This window comes from Mauremys mutica, chromosome 5 (genome assembly GCF_020497125.1).
Source record: "Mauremys mutica isolate MM-2020 ecotype Southern chromosome 5, ASM2049712v1, whole genome shotgun sequence".
NCBI lineage: Eukaryota > Metazoa > Chordata > Testudines > Geoemydidae > Mauremys > Mauremys mutica.
The window spans coordinates 13,181,617-13,200,763 of record NC_059076.1 but is presented as its reverse complement, the minus strand read 5'-3'; the positions used below and the strand labels follow the sequence as shown (position 1 = coordinate 13,200,763).

Below are 19,147 nucleotides of genomic sequence, written 5' to 3'. Positions count from 1 at the left end.
TAAACCTGCTGCCTATTAATTTCATTTGGTGACCCCTAGTTCTTGTATTATGGGAATAAGTAACTTTTCCTTATCTACTTTCTCCACATCACTCATGATTTTACATACCTCTATTATATCCCCCCTTAGTCTCCTCTTTTCCAAGCTGAAAAGTCCTAGCCTCTTTAATCTTTCCTCATATGGGACCCGTTCCAAACCCCTAATCATTTAAGTTGCCCTTCTCTGAACCTTTTCTAGTGCCAGTATAATGTAATTATCTTTACATTACAGTTTCTTCAACAGGATTATACAAATTTTCAAATATGGGTGCCTAAAGTTAGGTACCTTAGGACAAGATCTTCAGGAATAGGTGCCAAAAGTTAGGCTCCTAGGTCCATATTTCAGCCACCTACGGTTAGGATTTTCAAAGATGCCTACATGACCAGAAGTCAATGAGATCTGTGCTTCTAAGTCAGTGGGGTGCTTTTCAAAATCCCACCCATAGGCTCCTGAATCCATATTTAGGCACCTAATTGACGCTCCTATTTTTAAAAAATGTTGGTGCTTAGTCTGTGTTTTATCACCTAAATAAATGGCCTCATTTTCAAAAGCACCAGAACTCCAGGATACACAAATTTGAAAGTATGGTGCCATAATGAATAAGATGTTTTAAGTCTAGCATCTGAGTGAAAAAAAACTAAACCTGCTGGAATGCTGGGAGCCCATGTATATAACTATACAGACCAATATTTTCCCCATGACTAAAATGTGTCCTTTTCCAAAAAGGTTACAAAAACATCACTAAGGATCTGCATACTGACAGCCATTCACTGCATTAATATAAATGAGAATACATTATAAATCAAGTTCTTCCATCAGATGCACACACACACTTCCATCTCCTTTGAACTGAAATAGGACATGTAGGTGCATATATCTGAAAGCATATTTCAGCACTGTGAAGGCTTGAAAAGTGGCCACCCTAATTTACATGGCACAGGAGTATTTCAGGGCACACAATATATCTGGTGTGCATTCTGGCTTTATTCAAATTTCTCAGTGCTTCAAGCATGTCTAAGGAAGAGCAGTGTCAGGAAAAAAAATCATAACCCTACTAGAAAAATTTACTTTTAAAACATAATTTACAACATCCTTTTTTATCTTATTTACAAATGAGCTATACCCTGGAGCCTCACCGAAGGGAGCATTTTCTTTAACGAACCCAAAGTCCTAAATGAATTTCTGAAGTCATGCCCCCATTCTGAAATACAATGAGCCTCATCGACCGCTATCAGCGTGATACCTGGGGTTGGAAAAAAAAACACACACAAAAAATGAACACACAAGTTATATAATATTACACTGAGTTAGGAAAGGATACAAAATGTTCTAGAAAATAAAAACCTCGTTTACTGAAGTTAAACTTTACAGTGAAGCCTGATCAGCCCTCGGATACTATGCAGATGGGAGCCCTGATCATTCCAGAGAAAGGTACAATTAGTTTGTGTGGGTTTCTAAAATGGCTTCTAGCGTAATAACCAGTGGAAATCCATTTTCACATTGACCTCTTTTCATACAAAGCCACAAGAGATTTCGCAAACCATCCCTCTCTGCTCCACTTTTCCCTTCACTATGTCCCCCTGGCCTTCAAGCCCACTGCTCATAGGATGTGTGCCACAACAGCTCCCCCCTTCTACACAGCAAGGCATGCTTCCTCTCTCCTTTGGTGCCAATAAAGACTTCAGGCCCGTTTACTAATATTCATTGATAGCTACTATCAATTTTGTTTCCTTGGTAGTGAAATAAGGCCTGAGAGTCCCAGGATTTCTCCAATCCTCTTAAGAGGTCATGTGAGTATAGGTAAATCTGATGGGAGAGGAACTTCTAAAGCAACTCTTCATACTAACACATGCATCACACATTACGGTTTGAACTATCACTCTATCTCTGCAACCAGTGCTTTTATCAGCCTTTTATATAAAAGATTCTGCAATTTAAGGGCTGTGTCCTGGAGGTAGCAAGCACACTCAAATCCTATTGACTCCAATGGCTTTCAAGAAGCTCGTTGCATCTCATAGCACTGGGCACTAAATTGGTGAAATCACAAAAATTGTTTGAAGTTTGAATTATTTTGAGTTGTCCTGATGGTCACTTGGAGCATTAGCTGCATTAGTGTGTTTAGTAAGAAAAATAGTTTATTAGCCACAATACTTGTACTGCATGCATTTATCAAGTGTAATATTCTGAAAAATTAGAACATTAATCTATGCTTATTATTTTTAATTTTTGGAGATACTTCTGAGAATGCTGAGTGCATGTTCTGAAGAGCCTACACTGATCCCTCTATTATCCCTGTTCTTAGTAGCTGGTATTTCATGCAGAATGAACATTATGCGCCCTCTCTATACAGGGGAGTCGCATCTTATGAGGGGGTTAGGTTCTGAAGTCAGCGCGTAAGGTGAAAATTGCGTATAGTCAAACGCTCATTGAGTGGAATGGCGGGCGGAATCGCCCACACTACAGGTACAGCATTTAAATTGTTATTTTTCTCTTTTTTGCGCATATAGTTAAAATCACGTAAGTTAAATGTGCCTATGATGCAACTCCACTGTATCTGTATCTATATACAGTAATTATCTTAATGTTATTGTAACAGAGTCTGCTGACACCAATCAGTGAAGACTGCCATAATGGACTCTGAACTTGCTGTTAGTGTTGAGAAACAGTGCTGAAAAATTCTCAAAACAGGGTATACTAAACAAGTTCAGAGAAAAAAATATTAAAACACATCACTGGTAGGACCTTTGAATAAATGCAACGTAATCCAATTCCTACCCCTAGAGGGATTCTGCACCAAAAAATTAAAAAAATTCTACTCACAATATTTTAAAATTCTGCAAAATACTGCTCTGGCTGTCAGCTCCGTGCAGGGCAAGTGTGGCTAGGCCTGTCAGCCCTGGGCGGCTAGGGCTCCTGCTGTCAATCCCACACCTGGTGAGGCTTGGGCTGTCATCGGGAGCCCCGCCATGCACAGGGCTGACAGTGGGAGCCTTGCTATGTGCGGGGCTGAAATTTGTGATTTTCATCAACAGGAATTTTGATGGAAATCACAAATTCTGCATGAAAAAATAAAATTCTGCAAGGAACAGTAATTCTGTGCAGATTGTGCTGTGGCACAGAATCCCCCCAGGAGTAAATTCCCCACAGCTCCCAAAATTAACCTACCACAACATACCAATGGTTTGGTCAAGTTCCTGAAGTAGCGATAAGTTCCCCGAGCAGAACTCCGGAGTTATATACACAACTCTATAGTGGCCCCTACAAAATTGGGAAAATACATTGTCATATGCAGCAGATGAAAGAGATCCCAAACAATTCATCCAACTGAAATGAAAGAGTGCATCAGATAAGATGAAGGTGGGGACAATACAGACAGGTTGTGAACGGGGAACATGAGAGGAAACGAATGATGCAGAGAGAGGGTAGAGAGAATGGAAACAAAAGAGGGAAGGCAGGAAGAGAAAGAGGAAAGGAATTTCTTAGATTTTAAGGCCAAAAGGGGCTAATATGACCATCTAGTCTGATCTCCTGCATACCCCAGGCCAGAGAATCTCACTCAGAGATTCCCACATTCAGCCCAATAACCTGTGGCTGAGTTAAAGAGGTAGAAAGAGATATCCAAACTTCACTTAAAGACTCCAAAGGGGAAAAGAAGATAAGCTCAAATATTAAATAAAACAAAACAGTAATACTGAAAGGGAAATAGACCGAAAGACAAAGGAAAAGTCAGTCATAGGCTGTGCAGGAAGCAATGCATAAACTTAAATTTGCCTAACACTCTCTAACTTTAGGCCCTGTTTTTAGTTGCTTATAACTTTGCCAAGCTTTAACCATTCAGACTGAAGTTTTCCCAGGCCAGTTGTCTGCCACAGGCTGAATTTTCTGGAATGGTTTAGTTAAAACAGTTCAACCACTTCTGAGAAGGAGATTAGAAAAAAAAAATCACAATGTTTTGCCCACATTTAAAGAAAAGAATACAACTATTTTAACTGAACCTCAAGCATCTCCATGCTTTGGAACAGGGACTGGAAATTTGGTGCGGGAGATGATGTCGTCACTCCAGTGTCAGATATGCCTTTTGCCATCCCCATGAAAGTCTCCCCAAGTTTGATCAAGTTATGAGCTTCTGAAAATCTCAGAAGAAACCTCTGCCACTCAGCAGAGGTGAGAAACTGGCAGCATTACTCTCCAAAGGGTCTGAACTTTGACGGGAGGACTCCTGCCTCACACTGAGAAAGCAGGACGATCAGTGAGTTATCTTAAGTGCCTATACACAAATGCAAGAAGCCTGGGAAACAAGCAGGGAGAACTGGAAGTCCTGGCACAGTCAAGGAACAACAGAGATTTGGTGGGATAACTCACATGACTGGAGTACTGTCATGGATGGATATAAACTGTTCAGGAAGGAGAGACAGGGCAGAAAAGGTGGGGCAGTTGCATTGTACGTAAGAGACCAGTATGACTGCTCAAAGCTCCTGTATGAAACTGCAGAAAAACCTGAGAGTCTCTGAATTAAGTTTAAAAGTGAGATCAACAAGAGTGATGTCGTGGTGGGAGTTTGCTATAGACCACCAGACCGGGGGGATGAGGTGGACAAGGCTTTCTTCAGGCAACTATCAGAAGTTGCTAGATCACAGGCCCTGGTTCTCATGGGGGACTTCAATCATCCCGATATCTGCTGGGAGAACAATACAGCGGTGCACAGACAATCCAGGAAGTTTCTGGAAAGTGTAGGGGACAATTTCCTGGTGCAAATGCTGGAGGAACCAACTAGGGGCAGAGCTCTTCTTGACCTGCTGCTCACAAACAGGGAAGAATTAGTAGGGGAAGCAAAAGTGGATGGGAACCTGGGAGGCAGTGACCATGAGATGGTCGCGTTCAGGATCCTGACACAAGGAAGAAAGGAGAGCACCAGAATATGGACTCTGGACTTCAGAAAAACAGACTTTGACTCCCTCAGGGAGCTGATGGGCAGGATCTCTTGGGAGAATAAAATGAGGGGGAAAGGAATCCAGGAGAGCTGGCTGTATTTTAAAGAAGCCTTATTGAGGTTGCAGGAACAAACCATCCCGATGTGTAGGAAAAATAGTAAATATGGCAGGCGACCAACTTGGCTTAACAGTGAAACCCTTGCTATCTTAAACACAAAAAAGAAGCTTACAAGAAGTGAAAGATTGGACAAATGACCAGGGAGGAGTATAAAAGTATTGCTCAGGCATGCAGGAGTGAAATTAGGAAGGCCAAATCACACTTAGAGTTGCAGCTAGCAAGGGATGTTAAGAGTAACAAGAAGGGTTTTTACAGGTATGTTAGCAACAAGAAGGTGGTCGGGGAAAGTGTGGGCCCCTTACTAATGGGGGAGGCAAACTAGTGACAGAGGATGTGGAAAAACCTAATGCACTCAATGATTTTTTTGCCTCTGTCTTCACGAACAAGGTCAGCTCCCAGACTATTGCATTGGGCAGCACAGCATAGGGAGGAGGTGACGAGCCCTCTGTGAAGAAAGAAGTGGTTCAGGACTATTTAGGAAAGCTGGACGAGCACAAGTCCATGGGGCCGGATGCGCTGCATCCGAGGGTGCTAAAGGAGTTGGCAGATGTGATTGCAGAGACATTGGCCATTATCTTTGAAAACTCATGGCGATTGGAGGAGGTCCCGGATGACTGGAAAAAGGCTAATGTAGTGCCCATCTTTAATAAAGGGAAGGAGGGGGATCCAGGGAACTACAGGCCAGTCAGCCTCACCTCAGTCCCTGGAAAAATCATGGAGCAGGTCCTCAAGGAATCAATTTTGAAGCACTTAGAGGAGAGGAAAGTGATCAGGAACAGTCAGTATGGATTCACCAAGAGCAACTCATACCTGACTAACCTAACTGCCTTCTATGATGAGATAACTCGGTCTGTGGATGAGGGGAAAGCAGTGAACGTGTTATTCTTTGACTTTAGCAAAGCTTTTGATACAGTCTCCCACAGTATTCTTGCCAGCAAGTTAAAGAAGTATGGGCTGGATGAATGGACTATAAGATGGATAGAAAACTGGTTAGATCATCAGGCTCAACGGGTAGTGATCAATGGCTCCATGTCTAGTTAGCAGCCAGTATCAAGTGGAGTGCCCCAAGGGTCGGTGCTGGGGCCAGTTTTGTTCAATATCTTCATTAATGATCTGGAGAATGGCATGAACTGCACCCTCAGCAAGTTCGCAGATGACACTAAACTGAGAGAAGTGGTAGATACGCTGGAGGGTAGGGATAGGATACAGAGGTTCAACAAGGACAAGTGCAAAATCGCATGCAATGCTACAGACTAGGGACCAAGTGGCTAGGCAGCAGTTCTGCAGAAAAGGACCTAGGGGCTATAGTGGACGAGAATCTGGATATGAGTCAACAGTGTGCCCTTGTTGCCAAGAAGGCCAATGGCATTTTGGGCTGTATAAATAGGAGCATTGCCAGCAGATCGAGGGATGTGATCATTCCCCTCTATTCAGCATTGGTGAGGCCTCATCTGGAGTACTATGTCCAGTTTTGGGCCCCACACTACAAAAAGGATGTGGAAAAATTAGAAAAAGTCCAACGGAGGGCAACAAAAATAATTAGGGGACTGGAGCACATGACTTATAAAGAGAGGTTGAGGGGACTGGGATTATTTAGTCTGCAGAAGAGAAGAGTGAGGGGGGATTTGATAGCTGCTTTCAACTACCTGAAGGGGGGTTCCAAAGAGGATGGAGCCAGGCTGTCCTCAGTGGTGGCAGATGACAGAACAAGGAGTAATGGTCTCAAGTTGCAGTGGGGGAGGTTTAGGTTGGATATTAGGAAACACTATTTCACTAGGAGGGTGGTGAAGCACTGGAATGGGTTACCTAGGGAGGTGGTGGAATCTTCTTCCTTAGAGGTTTTTAAGGCCCGGCTTGACAAAGCCCTGGCTGGGATGATTTAGTTGGGTTTGATCCTGCTTTGAGCAGGGGGTTGGACTAGATGATCTCCTGAGGTCCCTTCCAACCCCGATATTCTATGATTCTATGACCTCACTGAGCACGCTGTATCCTCAACCCGGTTCCTCCATGCTGACTGGACTATATGTGCACCATCCCAGGGTGCCAGGGCTGAGAAACCCCTTCCCTGCCACAGGGAGTCGCAATTGCCAGAGCTGCTGTGGCGTTGTCTGCCAGGACTTGGAGAGCAAGGTCCTTCAGCTCGAGGAGAGACGCCCTGAAGGCCAGATTAATTGTTCTTGTTCTTCCAGGTTCTCCTGCTCATTGAAAGCTCATAGGTTCATGGATCTTATCAGAGCGGGAGACCAGGGCCTTCTGTGTGGTGACCTGGTCATGGCATGGCTCCCGGTGAGGTTGTGACAGGGAGGGCTCACCATGCCAAGCACAGACCCAAGGTTGATGCATGTCTGGAGAGGATTCCAGGGTTGTGGGGTCACATCACACTCAGCTGAAGATGAGCAATGTTTCTTTGGCATGGAAACCCTGAAATGTCTTTACCTTGAGAAAGTCAGTGCCACCCTTGGGGTGGACAGCTCCCAGATGGGGCAGCCAGGCTGACGCAGCAGCACGAGCTGACGCAGAGCAGTCAGACTCAGACTGTCTGTGTCAGGGAAGCCTCAGGGCTGACAGCACCTCTTTCTCCCACCCTGGTTCCAAGGGGGAGGGCCAGTCCCATTATCCTGCCTTTGAATGGCACTCAGGCCTACCATGACAGCAAGGGAGCTGGCTTCAGCAGAGCTGAAGTGGTTGATGAAGTGGTCAGTCTTGGGGACTGGAAGCAACTCCCATGAGTTTCCCTGCTTTTAGTACCAGAGACTCAGGACCACAGGGTAGAATTCCCTGCTCACCAGGCACGAAGGGATTTTGTCTCAGCACAGGCTCAGACAGACAACCCACATCTAGGGCAGAGCTGCTGCTGCTGCTCAGAATCCAACACTACCCATCAGACCACTCCACAAGATGGCGCTTCAGGCAGCTGCTGTAGTACATCAGGTCCTGGCAGAGAGGGATAGGCAACCCGAGCTTCTATTGAGGCAGGGCCTTCACCTTGTGAGTCTATCCCTAAAAGTCACTAATTCATCACATGAAGGGTTGGGTTTAAACCCTGGGCCTTTGCCTCAGCCACGAGGTGGAAAAATGTGATCAGAGCCACAGGGACAGCCAGCAATAAAGGAAACTGAAGTCTGCCAATAAAGCAGAGAAAACTATCAAACACTAACTGAGTAATGATCTATCCTAACCACTAAGAGCTAGAGGCAAAGTCTGACAGAAAAAAGAGCACAGGGAGCAGGGGAAATACCATTGCCTTCCGAGTCCCTGCCACAGGCAGTAAGAGTTGTGGTCACTCCCATTTGGGGCAAAGGGCCCAACAGACTCTGCTGGCCAAAAGGCCCACACCACAAATCAACACTTGAAGAAAAATTCATACTTATTTCATGGCTCATTAACATGAGCACAACTTGAGCTAATTTAGGAAAATTCTTTTAAATTCTTTCCAGCAATTTAAATATCTGTATTCAGGACCTGAGAGTCGAGAGATTAAAAAGTAATGAACTTACGCTCTGATGTCCCCTATCACATTTCTTGACTGAGCTGATCCAAGCAAGCAAGCTGCAATGCCTGACATTCTGTACGAAGAAAGCACAAGCAAGATAGGGTTCATTCATGTGAATGTGTTTCTTGTCTCTTAGCCAGTTTAGGATCTATGACAGTGTTTTGCCTCCGACCCCATGACTAGCCTCTTGTGAGGGACCTTATCAAAGGCCATTTGAAAGTCTAAATACATGTCAACCAGCTCTCATTTAACTCTACTTTACAGACCTATTCAGAGAATTCTAACGGATTAATGAGACTTAATTTTCCTTTGCAGAAACCATGCTGGTTAGACCCTATCATACCATGATCTTCCAGGCATTTTACTATTCTATTTAATTATTGTATCAGCCAATATACCAGATGCAGATACAAGGCTTATTGATCTATAATTACTTGAATCACCTCTGGATCCTTTAAAAATATACAGGTACAAAATTTGCTCCCATCCAGTAAAGTAGCTGTTTTTAATGAGCAATTCAGTATTTTTGCCCCTTCATACTCAAGCTCTTTCAGAACTCTTGGATGGACACCACCTGAGCCTGGTGATTTATTGCTTTTTAAATTATCCATTTGTTCCAGCCCCGGAACATGGACCTCATCCAAACTGACAGCTGAATTAGTGGGTGTCTTAGGCTGCAGAGATCAAATCTCTTCAGCATCCAAAATTAATGAGCCAGTGGGCAGGCGGTGAATAAACAGGGACTCAGATTACATTGATGGGAGCAGTATAAACGTCTAGATAACAGGTTAGATACACGTAATCTGGCCAGTATTTGTCCCCAGGTGCTTGTGGGCAGCAAGATTAGTTTGTCCAGCCACTCACCTACATCATAGCCCCTCATCTACATAATACCATGGTGTGCAGCAGAAAACAGCAAATATAAAGAAAGCCCTTAATACAAAAATTCCATCTTTGGGAAAGGCTTTTTCCGTGTCTGGTTTGCACAGGGTGGAAGAGACTGAGCCAGCATAATTCTCCTTGAGAGTACGTCTCAGTAATTTAGGAGAAATAATGGCACATGTTTTGTAGTTATGTAAAAAAACAAGCAATATAAATCCAGAAAATTCAACATTACTATTAATAGACTTTAAAGGCAGAATGGACTATTGTGATCATTGAGTCTGACCTCCCCTATAGCACGGGCCAGAAAATTTCACCCAGTGATTCTTAAACCTGGCCTATAAAACTTTTAGAAAGACACTGCATCTTGACTGAAAGACTTCAAGCGATGGAGAAGCCACCACATCCTATGTAAGTTGCCCCAGTGGTTAATTACCCTCCTGGTTAAAAAACTGTGCTTTAACTGAAGCCTGAATTTCTCCAGCTTCAGCTTCCAACAACTTCTGGCTCAGGGTCTGAGGTATCCCTCGTGCACTGTTCAAGCAGGTGCCATTTTAAGAGAGATTCCCTTGACTTTCTGGTAAAACAGGAGCTGAAGTCTGAATAGCAAGAGGGTTCCATGAGATCCCCTCAAGCACAAATGGCATCTGCAGTGGCCATCAGTCCAGGGAATCAGCCCATGACCAGAAGGGCAGAGTTTGACCTCAAGTGCTTAGTATCCGCCATAAGGGCAGGAAGGTGGGAATATCTGAGGAAAAAGACTCATTGGACAAAAAAAGGGGACCAGGAGCTGCCAAATGAGTAGAACTACTGTTAAACTAATTAACTATAACCTAATCTTTAATGTTAATGATGTATTATTTACAAGACATTCTCTAATTATTTACTAGCAGGGAAGACTCTGGTGAGTTCTGACTGCCATAGGGGGCAGGAGGGAACAGAGATGGGTGCAGCCACACTGCTCTTTATTCCCAAGGGTGAAATGGTGAGAGCGAAGGCAAGAAGGATGTGTTGGATCCTCCATCACTTGACGTCTTTAAATCACAACTGGATGTCTCCTTCTTAAAGATCTGCTCTAGCTCAACTAGAAGTCATTGGGCTGGATGCTGGAATCACTGGGTGAGGTTTTCTGGCCTGCGGTATGCAGGGGGGTCAGATGAGATGGGCCTAACAGTGAGTGTCAAAGATGCAGCCGTTCGCACCAACAAATGACAGATGCAGCATCTGTGGGTTTCTGTAGGGACATGGCACCTGCCTGCTACAGTTATATTACTTACTCAAGCTGCAGCACTTGGTCCTCCATCAAAGAAATAAGAGGAGAGATGACTATTCCTGTACCGCCTGTGTAAATGGGTGGAAACTGGAAGCACAAGCTCTTCCCATATCCTTAAAAAGAAAACACATACCTCTAACAGAAATATTAAATACCTGAAACTCTAATTCCTCCCCAAAGCCTCATTTCGCGTCTCACTTGCCCCATTATTGTACTTCCTAACACTCAATCGATCCATGCAAGACAATTTTTAGACCATGTTCCCTACAAAGCAGTCATAAGAGAAGCTTACATATGTTCCTTTGAACATAAGGTGTGTACTTACCAGTTGCCATGACAACGAGATTATCTCTTCTGTCTTGTAACACAGAAGAGATCACTTTCCACTGGACCCTTGAAATTAAATACATATTAATTTTTATTTGCCTATAAGGAACTGTATCTTGCACTACTCTACAACATATCTGGCATCCACATGTGTAACATCAGAATTTAGGTAAAACTGTCAGTTCAATAAACCACGGTTGAAACCACCTTAGTATTCTAGGTGTGCTCCCTCTCCACACAAACTTACAGCCAAACTGTGGTTGTTTTTCCTCCTACAAGAAGTCCCACTGAAGTCAGACTGGGACTATGTGTAAGAGTAAGGCAAGCAGGATTTGCCTCAATCATTAGGTGGGGTTGCTCCTGCTTTGAGCAGGGGGTTGGACTAGATGACCTCCTGAGGTCCCTTCCAACCCTAATCTTCTATGATTCTATGATTAATGGAACACTACAAATGCAGTAGATGCCTAGTATGTTATTAAAAGCTGATCTTCAAATAGGTTTATTGATTATTTTCACCAAAAAAGGCTGCTGCCAAACACAGCTTTGGTTCTTTTTGTGTGCAACTAAAGATAGGGTATCAATGTAAATAAAATTGAGAAAAATCCAAATGTGCCTTATTGTGTCTCAGAATTTACCAAGTTAGTTTTTCCCCAAAACAATTTTTCATAAAATTTACTCCATGAGCATTGCAAGCCATATGGCATTTTAAGCAATATTTTATCCTATTTATATTGAAAATAAGACCATATAATGATCTAACACTGATAAATTTTAGATGTGTTGCAGTGCACAGAAGTCATACACATTACTGGAGAGACAAGGTGGATGAGGGAATGTATTTTATTGGTCCAACAGAAGATATTACCTCACCCATATCTAATATCCTGAGCCCAACACAGCTACAGCAACATGGAAATATGCACATTATTGCTCCTAGGTTACCAAGTAGTTGCTACATACAGACGGTTAAATTACTACATAATATTCTAGGCAATTTGTTATATGATGTATATAAACCAATACTGCATATTGGTTCCGAGGCCTTAGAAATCTATTCTCTGTATCCTAGCACTGTTTGTAGAGCTATCTGTTTATCACTGCCCTTTGCGCATTACCAGACACTGTTCTTCCATACTATGTGTCTAACAGACAAATACAAAAAAAGCCAACCACCTCAGTTATGAAGTTTACTGTGACAAGAGTTAGTAATTCAAATTTTTTGCTGTTTGAAATATTTTGAGGTATCTACAGTGCCTTTGTTATTTTAGTGTAACACCTTAATTACCCAGGTCTGCTAAGATAAGTGACAAGAACATGGATGTCTAGTCTATAAGCGCTCTGATATAGGTAACTCACTATGAGATTTACTTTGACAGCTCCTCAAGGCAGGGGTTGTGCCTTTTTTGTGCGTCTTCTACAACACTAAGCTTACTGTTGGTGCTTATCATAAGCAACAATAGAAAATCATTCTAAATTAAATAAAAGATAGGAACTGGACACATACATTATATGATAATTGATAACGCACTTACGGTTTAAAACTAGAATGCCCAAAATATGTCTTTAAGCACGTGACTTCTATTTCATTAGGTACAGGCAACAAAGGATCTGAAGGAAAAACAATGCATGCATATTTAGCTTTCTTAGAAGTGAAAAGCCATGGACTGAAAGAGATTAGGAAGCTCATTGCTATTCATTTCCTGGGCCCTGGATTCACATAGCTCTAACACGAAAGTCTAGCAAACTTGCAAAACACTGTTAGGAATAAAACCATGAATCTCTTTCTTCATGCCAAGTTGGTAAGATTACTTCTCTCAATCTATATAACCCTATGAAATACTAGCAACCAATAACCTTAGCATATTCTTGCCAATTTCTATTTGCAACATGTCAGTTAAATATAACTCCTTGGAAATGGCTGGGGTGGAGTCAGGTAGTTAATCTGGAGACTGCCTAGCAGAAGAGAAGATTTCAGGGAGCAAGGGTTGGGCAGGCCAGGACTCACTTCGGCAGCACTCCCCATGTGCCTTGTCTCCACATAACCAGTTCCCAACCATTGGGTCAAAATCACCAAGGAGGAGACAGACCAGCCAGGATCCACAGATGGAGTCTTCAGGGAGCTGTAAAGCGGATGTGATGAGCGGAAGACAGGCTGTGCAGAGGGCATCAGTTTGGGACAAACAATTCCCCATCCCATCTACCTTGTTCTGAATATGTTTCCAGTTTTAGTTTAGAAGGAGTCACCTACACTTAGCCAAGGACAAAATTTGACTCCAAGTTATCTTTTGGTCTCATTAGTATCAGTGAGCACTACTTCAGAACCTCAGCGTTTGCTTGGTGTCTCCATGAGCAGTAAACTAACCACAGGGCTTTACGCTACCTTCCGAGTCTGCTTCTACACACAGTACAGAGTTATTGTCAACTTTTACTCATACTTCATAGTGTAATTCAGTATTTACCCCAGCTCTCCTCTTCCTCCTCCTCAATGCCTTCATCTTCATCATCATCTGGAGAAAGGTGTAATTTTGAGCCATCAATTCTCTTGGTTTCAATGGAGATAGAGTCAGTTCGACTGACTTTAGAATTATCTACATCTTCTATAGACTGAAAATTGGAAGTAGAAAGTTAACCCCTATTGCACAAAGGGGAAATAATAATGAACAAAACCTGCTTTTTTGTTTGAACCAATATTGCTCAAGGGCACATGAATTCTACTCTAATTATGGCTTGGCTCAGATTCTTCAGCATAAGGCACAAAGAAGGTCAATCATGTGAGAAATTGCCATTATTAGAGGGCAACATACATTCAAGTGTTATTGTTTTATTAATTTAAATCCCACTAAATGTTACCTTTTGTAAGAGGAGGTTACTTACCTGTAACTGGAGGGTCTTCAAGATATGGTCCCTATTTGTATTCCAACACCTGCCCTCCATCCCCTCCGCTGACATACTCAGCGATGATTGGAATACATATAGGGAACATCACTTGAAGAAATGGTTATTCTCATTTGCCAATTACATGACAGTCTCTCCAATTCTTCCTGAGGCTGTCTTTGCAAATTTTAAAAACATCATGTTAAATAGCTTCTTTCGGGACACGTGATTAAACTGCTGGGCAACAGCTTTCATTTCCAATTCTCTCTCGTCCTTTGGGATTCTGTTTTGTGAATTTGATTGGGAGAGGTGGGAACTGAGGTTTTATGGAAAAACAGTCTTGTTCATTTCTAATGACTTGAAAAATAGATGGAGAAAGGATGCAGTTCCTGATGTGATGTGACGTTCAATGGGACAAGTAATTTAAGAAAAGCTTGAGTATTTTAGCAGTGCTTTACTACTAAAATATCCCTCCCTACTCACTCATTCACTCATCAGCCAGCATTTCACAGACTAGAATGTAAATGAAGCTCACTCTGCCACATGTACATCACAGAAAAGAACAGAGTCAGGATAGCTTGTGAAAGGAGGATAGGTCCATCAATGGGTATTAGCCAAGATGCTCAGGGATACAACCCCATGCTCTGAGGGTCTCTAAACCTCTGACTGTCAGAAGCTGGGACTGGACGACAGAGGATGGATCACTAGATAATTGCTGTGTTTTGGCCACTCCCTCTGAAGCATCCAGCACTGGCCTCTGTCAGAAGATGGATACTGGGCTAGCTGGACCTTTGGTCTGATCCAATATGCCAATCTTATGTTCTTATCAGGAAAGTGCTGTTTAACTTTCATTATGTGAGTAGTTCAATGGGATGGTTCATGGGCTTAATTTGAAGCCTGTGCTTCAGTGCTTTGCTGGATTGGGGCCAGAGTGAGAGGGAGAGAATGAGTATGACAGAATGATTTCTGATTTTTGTCAAAAATATTTAGAATATGCTGGAAAAATCTCCACACTATAATAAAGTCTCTTTCCCGTCTCTCTTACCCCAACCAAAGGGCTGACAGACTGACTAGCAACTACCTCAATGAGGGAAACAAACATTATGGCACCTACTTTAAGCATCTCCATTTCCAGTTCTTCATCACTTTCAATGACACAACCAAGATTTTGTTCATTCTCTCTGGAATATGGTTCCTAAAGGAATATTTCAAAATAAGCCTTTATTTCACTGAAAGTCTACCACCCCTCTATTCCTCTACTAGACACATCATTTATATGTCATTCAAGGGTTAGTTGCAGATAACTCTTCGCTAAACAATGTGGTCTAGTCCCTTCCCGTAGTAAAACATGTTTGGAAAAAATTTAGGAGAACACAGCAAATTTCCATAGAAGTTTAAAGATTCCGTTTAACCTGAATACAGACAAACCAAGCAAATGAAAAGAAAATAAAGTAAAATCAATTATAGAAACTAAAAGGAATCTAGCACCATAAAAGAGAAGTCTCTAAAAGGGCTGCAATTTATGAACTCTGTAGTCCAAATCGTACCGTGTGAGACACCTGCACATCTCCAGTGACTACAATGGGAACTGTGGAGGTGTGTCCCAGGACAGAATTTGGCCCGGTATCCCCTAAAATTCATATTGTAAACATACTATTCACAGTAGAAAGAGTGAATCTAGAGTTCGTGTATGTAGCAAAGTAACAAAGATCTAAATGGTAGCGGTGCTAAAGAGAGGCTCAGAGATCGACAGGTTTCATGGATATTGGCCAGACTAAAGCTTTAAATTCAGCTTCAGGAAAGCAATTCAATATCCCTTCCTCTCACACACATTAACTGTCACTCTGTGAGTCAACTCTTTAAAATCCCTTGGTAAATTAACAGTAAGATCACTTTTCCTGGTAATGTTCATCATTTGTATGGATTTTAATCCATTACCTCAGGCAAGGCAGCTTCGTTTAGAATTTCTTCCTTGGCCTTAAGTTCCAACATTTGAAGTTCATATTCAGTAATGTCCAGTGACATTAAGCAGTCTCTGTCTGTATTCTCCTTAGATCCTCTGTCTGCAGTTCCATCTTTCTGCTCAGGCTTACTAAATTCCGTTTCACTACCAGTCAGGTCTCCCTCACTGACACTCAGTAACATATCATCATCAATGTCATCATTTAAATCATCTTGAAGTCGTGTAGGAAATTCAGATGTTTCGGCCTTTTCTTCTTCAACAATGGTAGACACAACTTCAGATTTCATTGGAGCTGCAACACAGCTGCTCCCCAGCTCTGCTTGAGAGTTGGGTTCACCAAGCAACATGTTTCTTAAGGTACCTATACTTTCTGATACTCCAGTTAATATTTCTACAGCTCTGTTAGGGAAAAAAGGAGAATTAAATAAAGCTGTAAATAAATGTTATTGTATATATCTTACCAGTGGCTTTTTAAAGGCAGTTCTTGCCCTTAATGATAATTCTAACATATAGCAAAATATTTCCTCCAAACTTCATAGATGCAGCTTTGTTGTTCTGGCTGGAAAAAATCTTTACATGCAAACAAAATTTTCCTCAACCAAAAATCAATATACAATACCTATATTTCTGGAGGGAAAACAGTTTTCATCATGCAGTTATGCTGCTTAAATATATAAGCTCTGGGCACCAGAGGTTCCAACTCAAGCCATGCAGTGGTGGGAAGGAACAGGAAGGGCAGCCAGTCTGCCCATCCCTTTTATCCTCAGTGTGGAGCATGAGGAGGGCAGGGGTCAGACATGAACCAACGGACACTGCTTGCAAGAATTCTCCAGTCTCAGGCACCTGAAGCACACCCATACCCACAACGGAATACCCATAGGAACCAGCACTCGAAGAAGATCTGTCACTTTGGAAGTGCCTACACATCTGTGAACAAACATTTTCAGCTCACAAATACAAAGTAAGTACCAATCATGAAGACTATTTTAGCCATGCTGGTGTACTGTGGGATCATCTCAGACTCTGCTGGAATTCAAGAAGTTAACGGGGTAAAGAAACTTTCAGATGCAAATTATTAGGTAGTCAGTAGTAGTTGTCGTCAGTTTTTTGTACTGGGTTTATAAGAGAATGACTGACTGTGGCTACTTGACTCTCTCAAACATCATGTTGGGCCCTCAAGCTGAAGAGGCCGGATGTCCCTGTGATAGAGTATCAATGCACAGATGACATTCTGCCCTACCTCTTTTTCCATCAGGCCTAGATGGAACAATTTCTATCAAGCTATTAACGATCATATTTAAACAATGAACGGTAAGAAGCGACCTGAAACTAGTAATCAGCTACGTAAACTAAAACTTGTGTGAGACCATCTTTCCTAGGCAACAACCTATCCTGAGATGCAAAGAATTCCCAGACCCACTGAGTAAAGGTACGTCCCACCTTGATTAGAAGACTAGTTACATTAAGTATCCAAAACTCATTGGTCTCTTGAGCAATTGCTTAAGATAGGTTTTGTCACAGTTCCAGGGCTCACAGGCTTCCCCTCAGATTATAACGGTCCTACAGAACATGGCTGGCAGTGCTAAACCACCAATCCTCTGCTATTTACACAAGGAAAAGTTGCATCCTTGTATCTGTGAGTAGAAAAGTGAAGTTTTCTTATGGACTGAAGTTTCTTTAAAAGTGGGGGGGGACTTAATACACATTGTGAGGGGTGCCCCCACAAGCTCTCCTGGGGTCAGCCAGCACTAACAAGACAGACTGCAAGACTTGCTCTGCCAGCTTAAAAAGGGAAAGCCTGCCACAGGAAGGGTGGTGACGAGAGGAAGACTGCTATGACTTGGATATAGCTGGCAACAGAGGCAGTCGCAGACTCTACCATCCCTGAGACTATACAGACCAGGTATAAAGTGAGGATTACCAAAAGGAGGAGCTGGAGGCAGATCCTAACTCAGATTAAGGACACCAGAGCCTGCAGGTAAGCCAAACCCTCTCCCAAGCCAGGAAGAGGGAAAGGATCTTTTTTGTTTGTTTGTTTATTTTGTTTGGAGAATCCCTTTTATGCCTTAAACCAGGAAAGAACTCTCAGCAGCCCATATTGTGGTCTGGGGGGGGACCACAGGAGGCCCTCACCCACCACAATTTACATGTGGATCTGTAACTATCAATAGGGTGCACTGGATTCGATACCATTAGTACAGATATAAGAACATACCACTGACAGGGATTTCAAAGATAAAGAGGAAGCAGATTTGAGCAACAACTAACCTCTGCATATTTTTAAGTTGTCCAAAAGTGCTGGGAAGACCATTAGCCAGCTCCACCATTTCTTCAGCTAATGAGGACAGTTGCTTCTTGACTTCATTTGGCAACATCTCCCCATCTGAAAAACTCAATGTCAGTGAAGTTTCTTTACATATAACTCACCTCTCTTCTCTATGCATATGCAAATAAGCTTACTAGATCATTACTGACTCAAGAGAAACAGTGGTTGCTATAGTTAATGATAATTACAGTTACAGTTAATAGCTTTGTCTAATTCCCATTTTCGGAAGCAGCCTGACAAGGTGCTGCACAGTGAGGGGGAAGGGGAAAATGGGACCCAGCTGGGACAAATCATCCCTACCAGCACCATCCAGACCCAGGGCTGGTGCAACCTATTAGGCGACCTAGGCGGTCGCCTAGGGCGCTAGGATTTGGGAGGCGCCATTTTCTTCGGCGGCGACCACAGAGGCTGGATCTTTGGCAGCCCCGGTCACCACCGTCATTTAGGTGGAAGGAGCTGGGGCAGGGGAGCGCGGGGAGGGCCGCCTGCAGCAAGTAGGGGGGGGCGGCATGCAGGGGAACTCCCCGCCCCAGCTCACCCCTGCCTCGCCTCCTCCTCGAGCACGCCGTGGCTGCTTCACTTCTCCCGCCTCCCAGGCTTGTGGCGCCTAAGCTGATTGGCACCGCAAGCCTGGGAGGTGGGAGAAGTGAAGGAGCAACGGTGTGCTTGGGGAGGAGGCAGAACAGGTGTGAGCTGGGGCGGGCGGGGGGGGAGGGAGCTGCCGCGGGGGGGGGGCACCTCAGGGTGGAGGGGGGGAACTGCCACGGGGGGGGGGGGCACCTCAGGGCGTGGGAGGGCAGGGAGCCGCCGCAGGGCTCGGGGACAGGGGAGGGCGCAAGGAGGAATTTTCACCTAGGGCGCAAAATGCCCTGTCCAGACCCAGAACTGCAGAGGTTACCCCACCTCTTCCTAGGGGCACCA

General features: G+C 43.3%; 1 protein-coding gene across 2 annotated transcripts in view; it reads right to left on the bottom strand.

The window, feature by feature from the left end:
- WRN (WRN RecQ like helicase) overlaps window positions 1-19,147 on the bottom strand; it is a 112,137-nt gene that overhangs the window by 47,284 nt on the left and 45,706 nt on the right. For both annotated transcript variants that reach the window (XM_045017830.1, XM_045017829.1), the window contains exons 8-17: window positions 18,169-18,283; window positions 15,876-16,299; window positions 15,052-15,132; window positions 13,523-13,667; window positions 12,596-12,671; window positions 11,062-11,129; window positions 10,741-10,849; window positions 8,586-8,654; window positions 3,215-3,297; window positions 1,176-1,282 (exon numbers count right to left, since the gene is read on the bottom strand). In XM_045017830.1, the coding sequence (XP_044873765.1) occupies window positions 1,176-1,282; window positions 3,215-3,297; window positions 8,586-8,654; window positions 10,741-10,849; window positions 11,062-11,129; window positions 12,596-12,671; window positions 13,523-13,667; window positions 15,052-15,132; window positions 15,876-16,299; window positions 18,169-18,283 (1,277 nt within the window). The remainder of the gene's footprint in view (window positions 1-1,175; window positions 1,283-3,214; window positions 3,298-8,585; window positions 8,655-10,740; window positions 10,850-11,061; window positions 11,130-12,595; window positions 12,672-13,522; window positions 13,668-15,051; window positions 15,133-15,875; window positions 16,300-18,168; window positions 18,284-19,147) is intronic.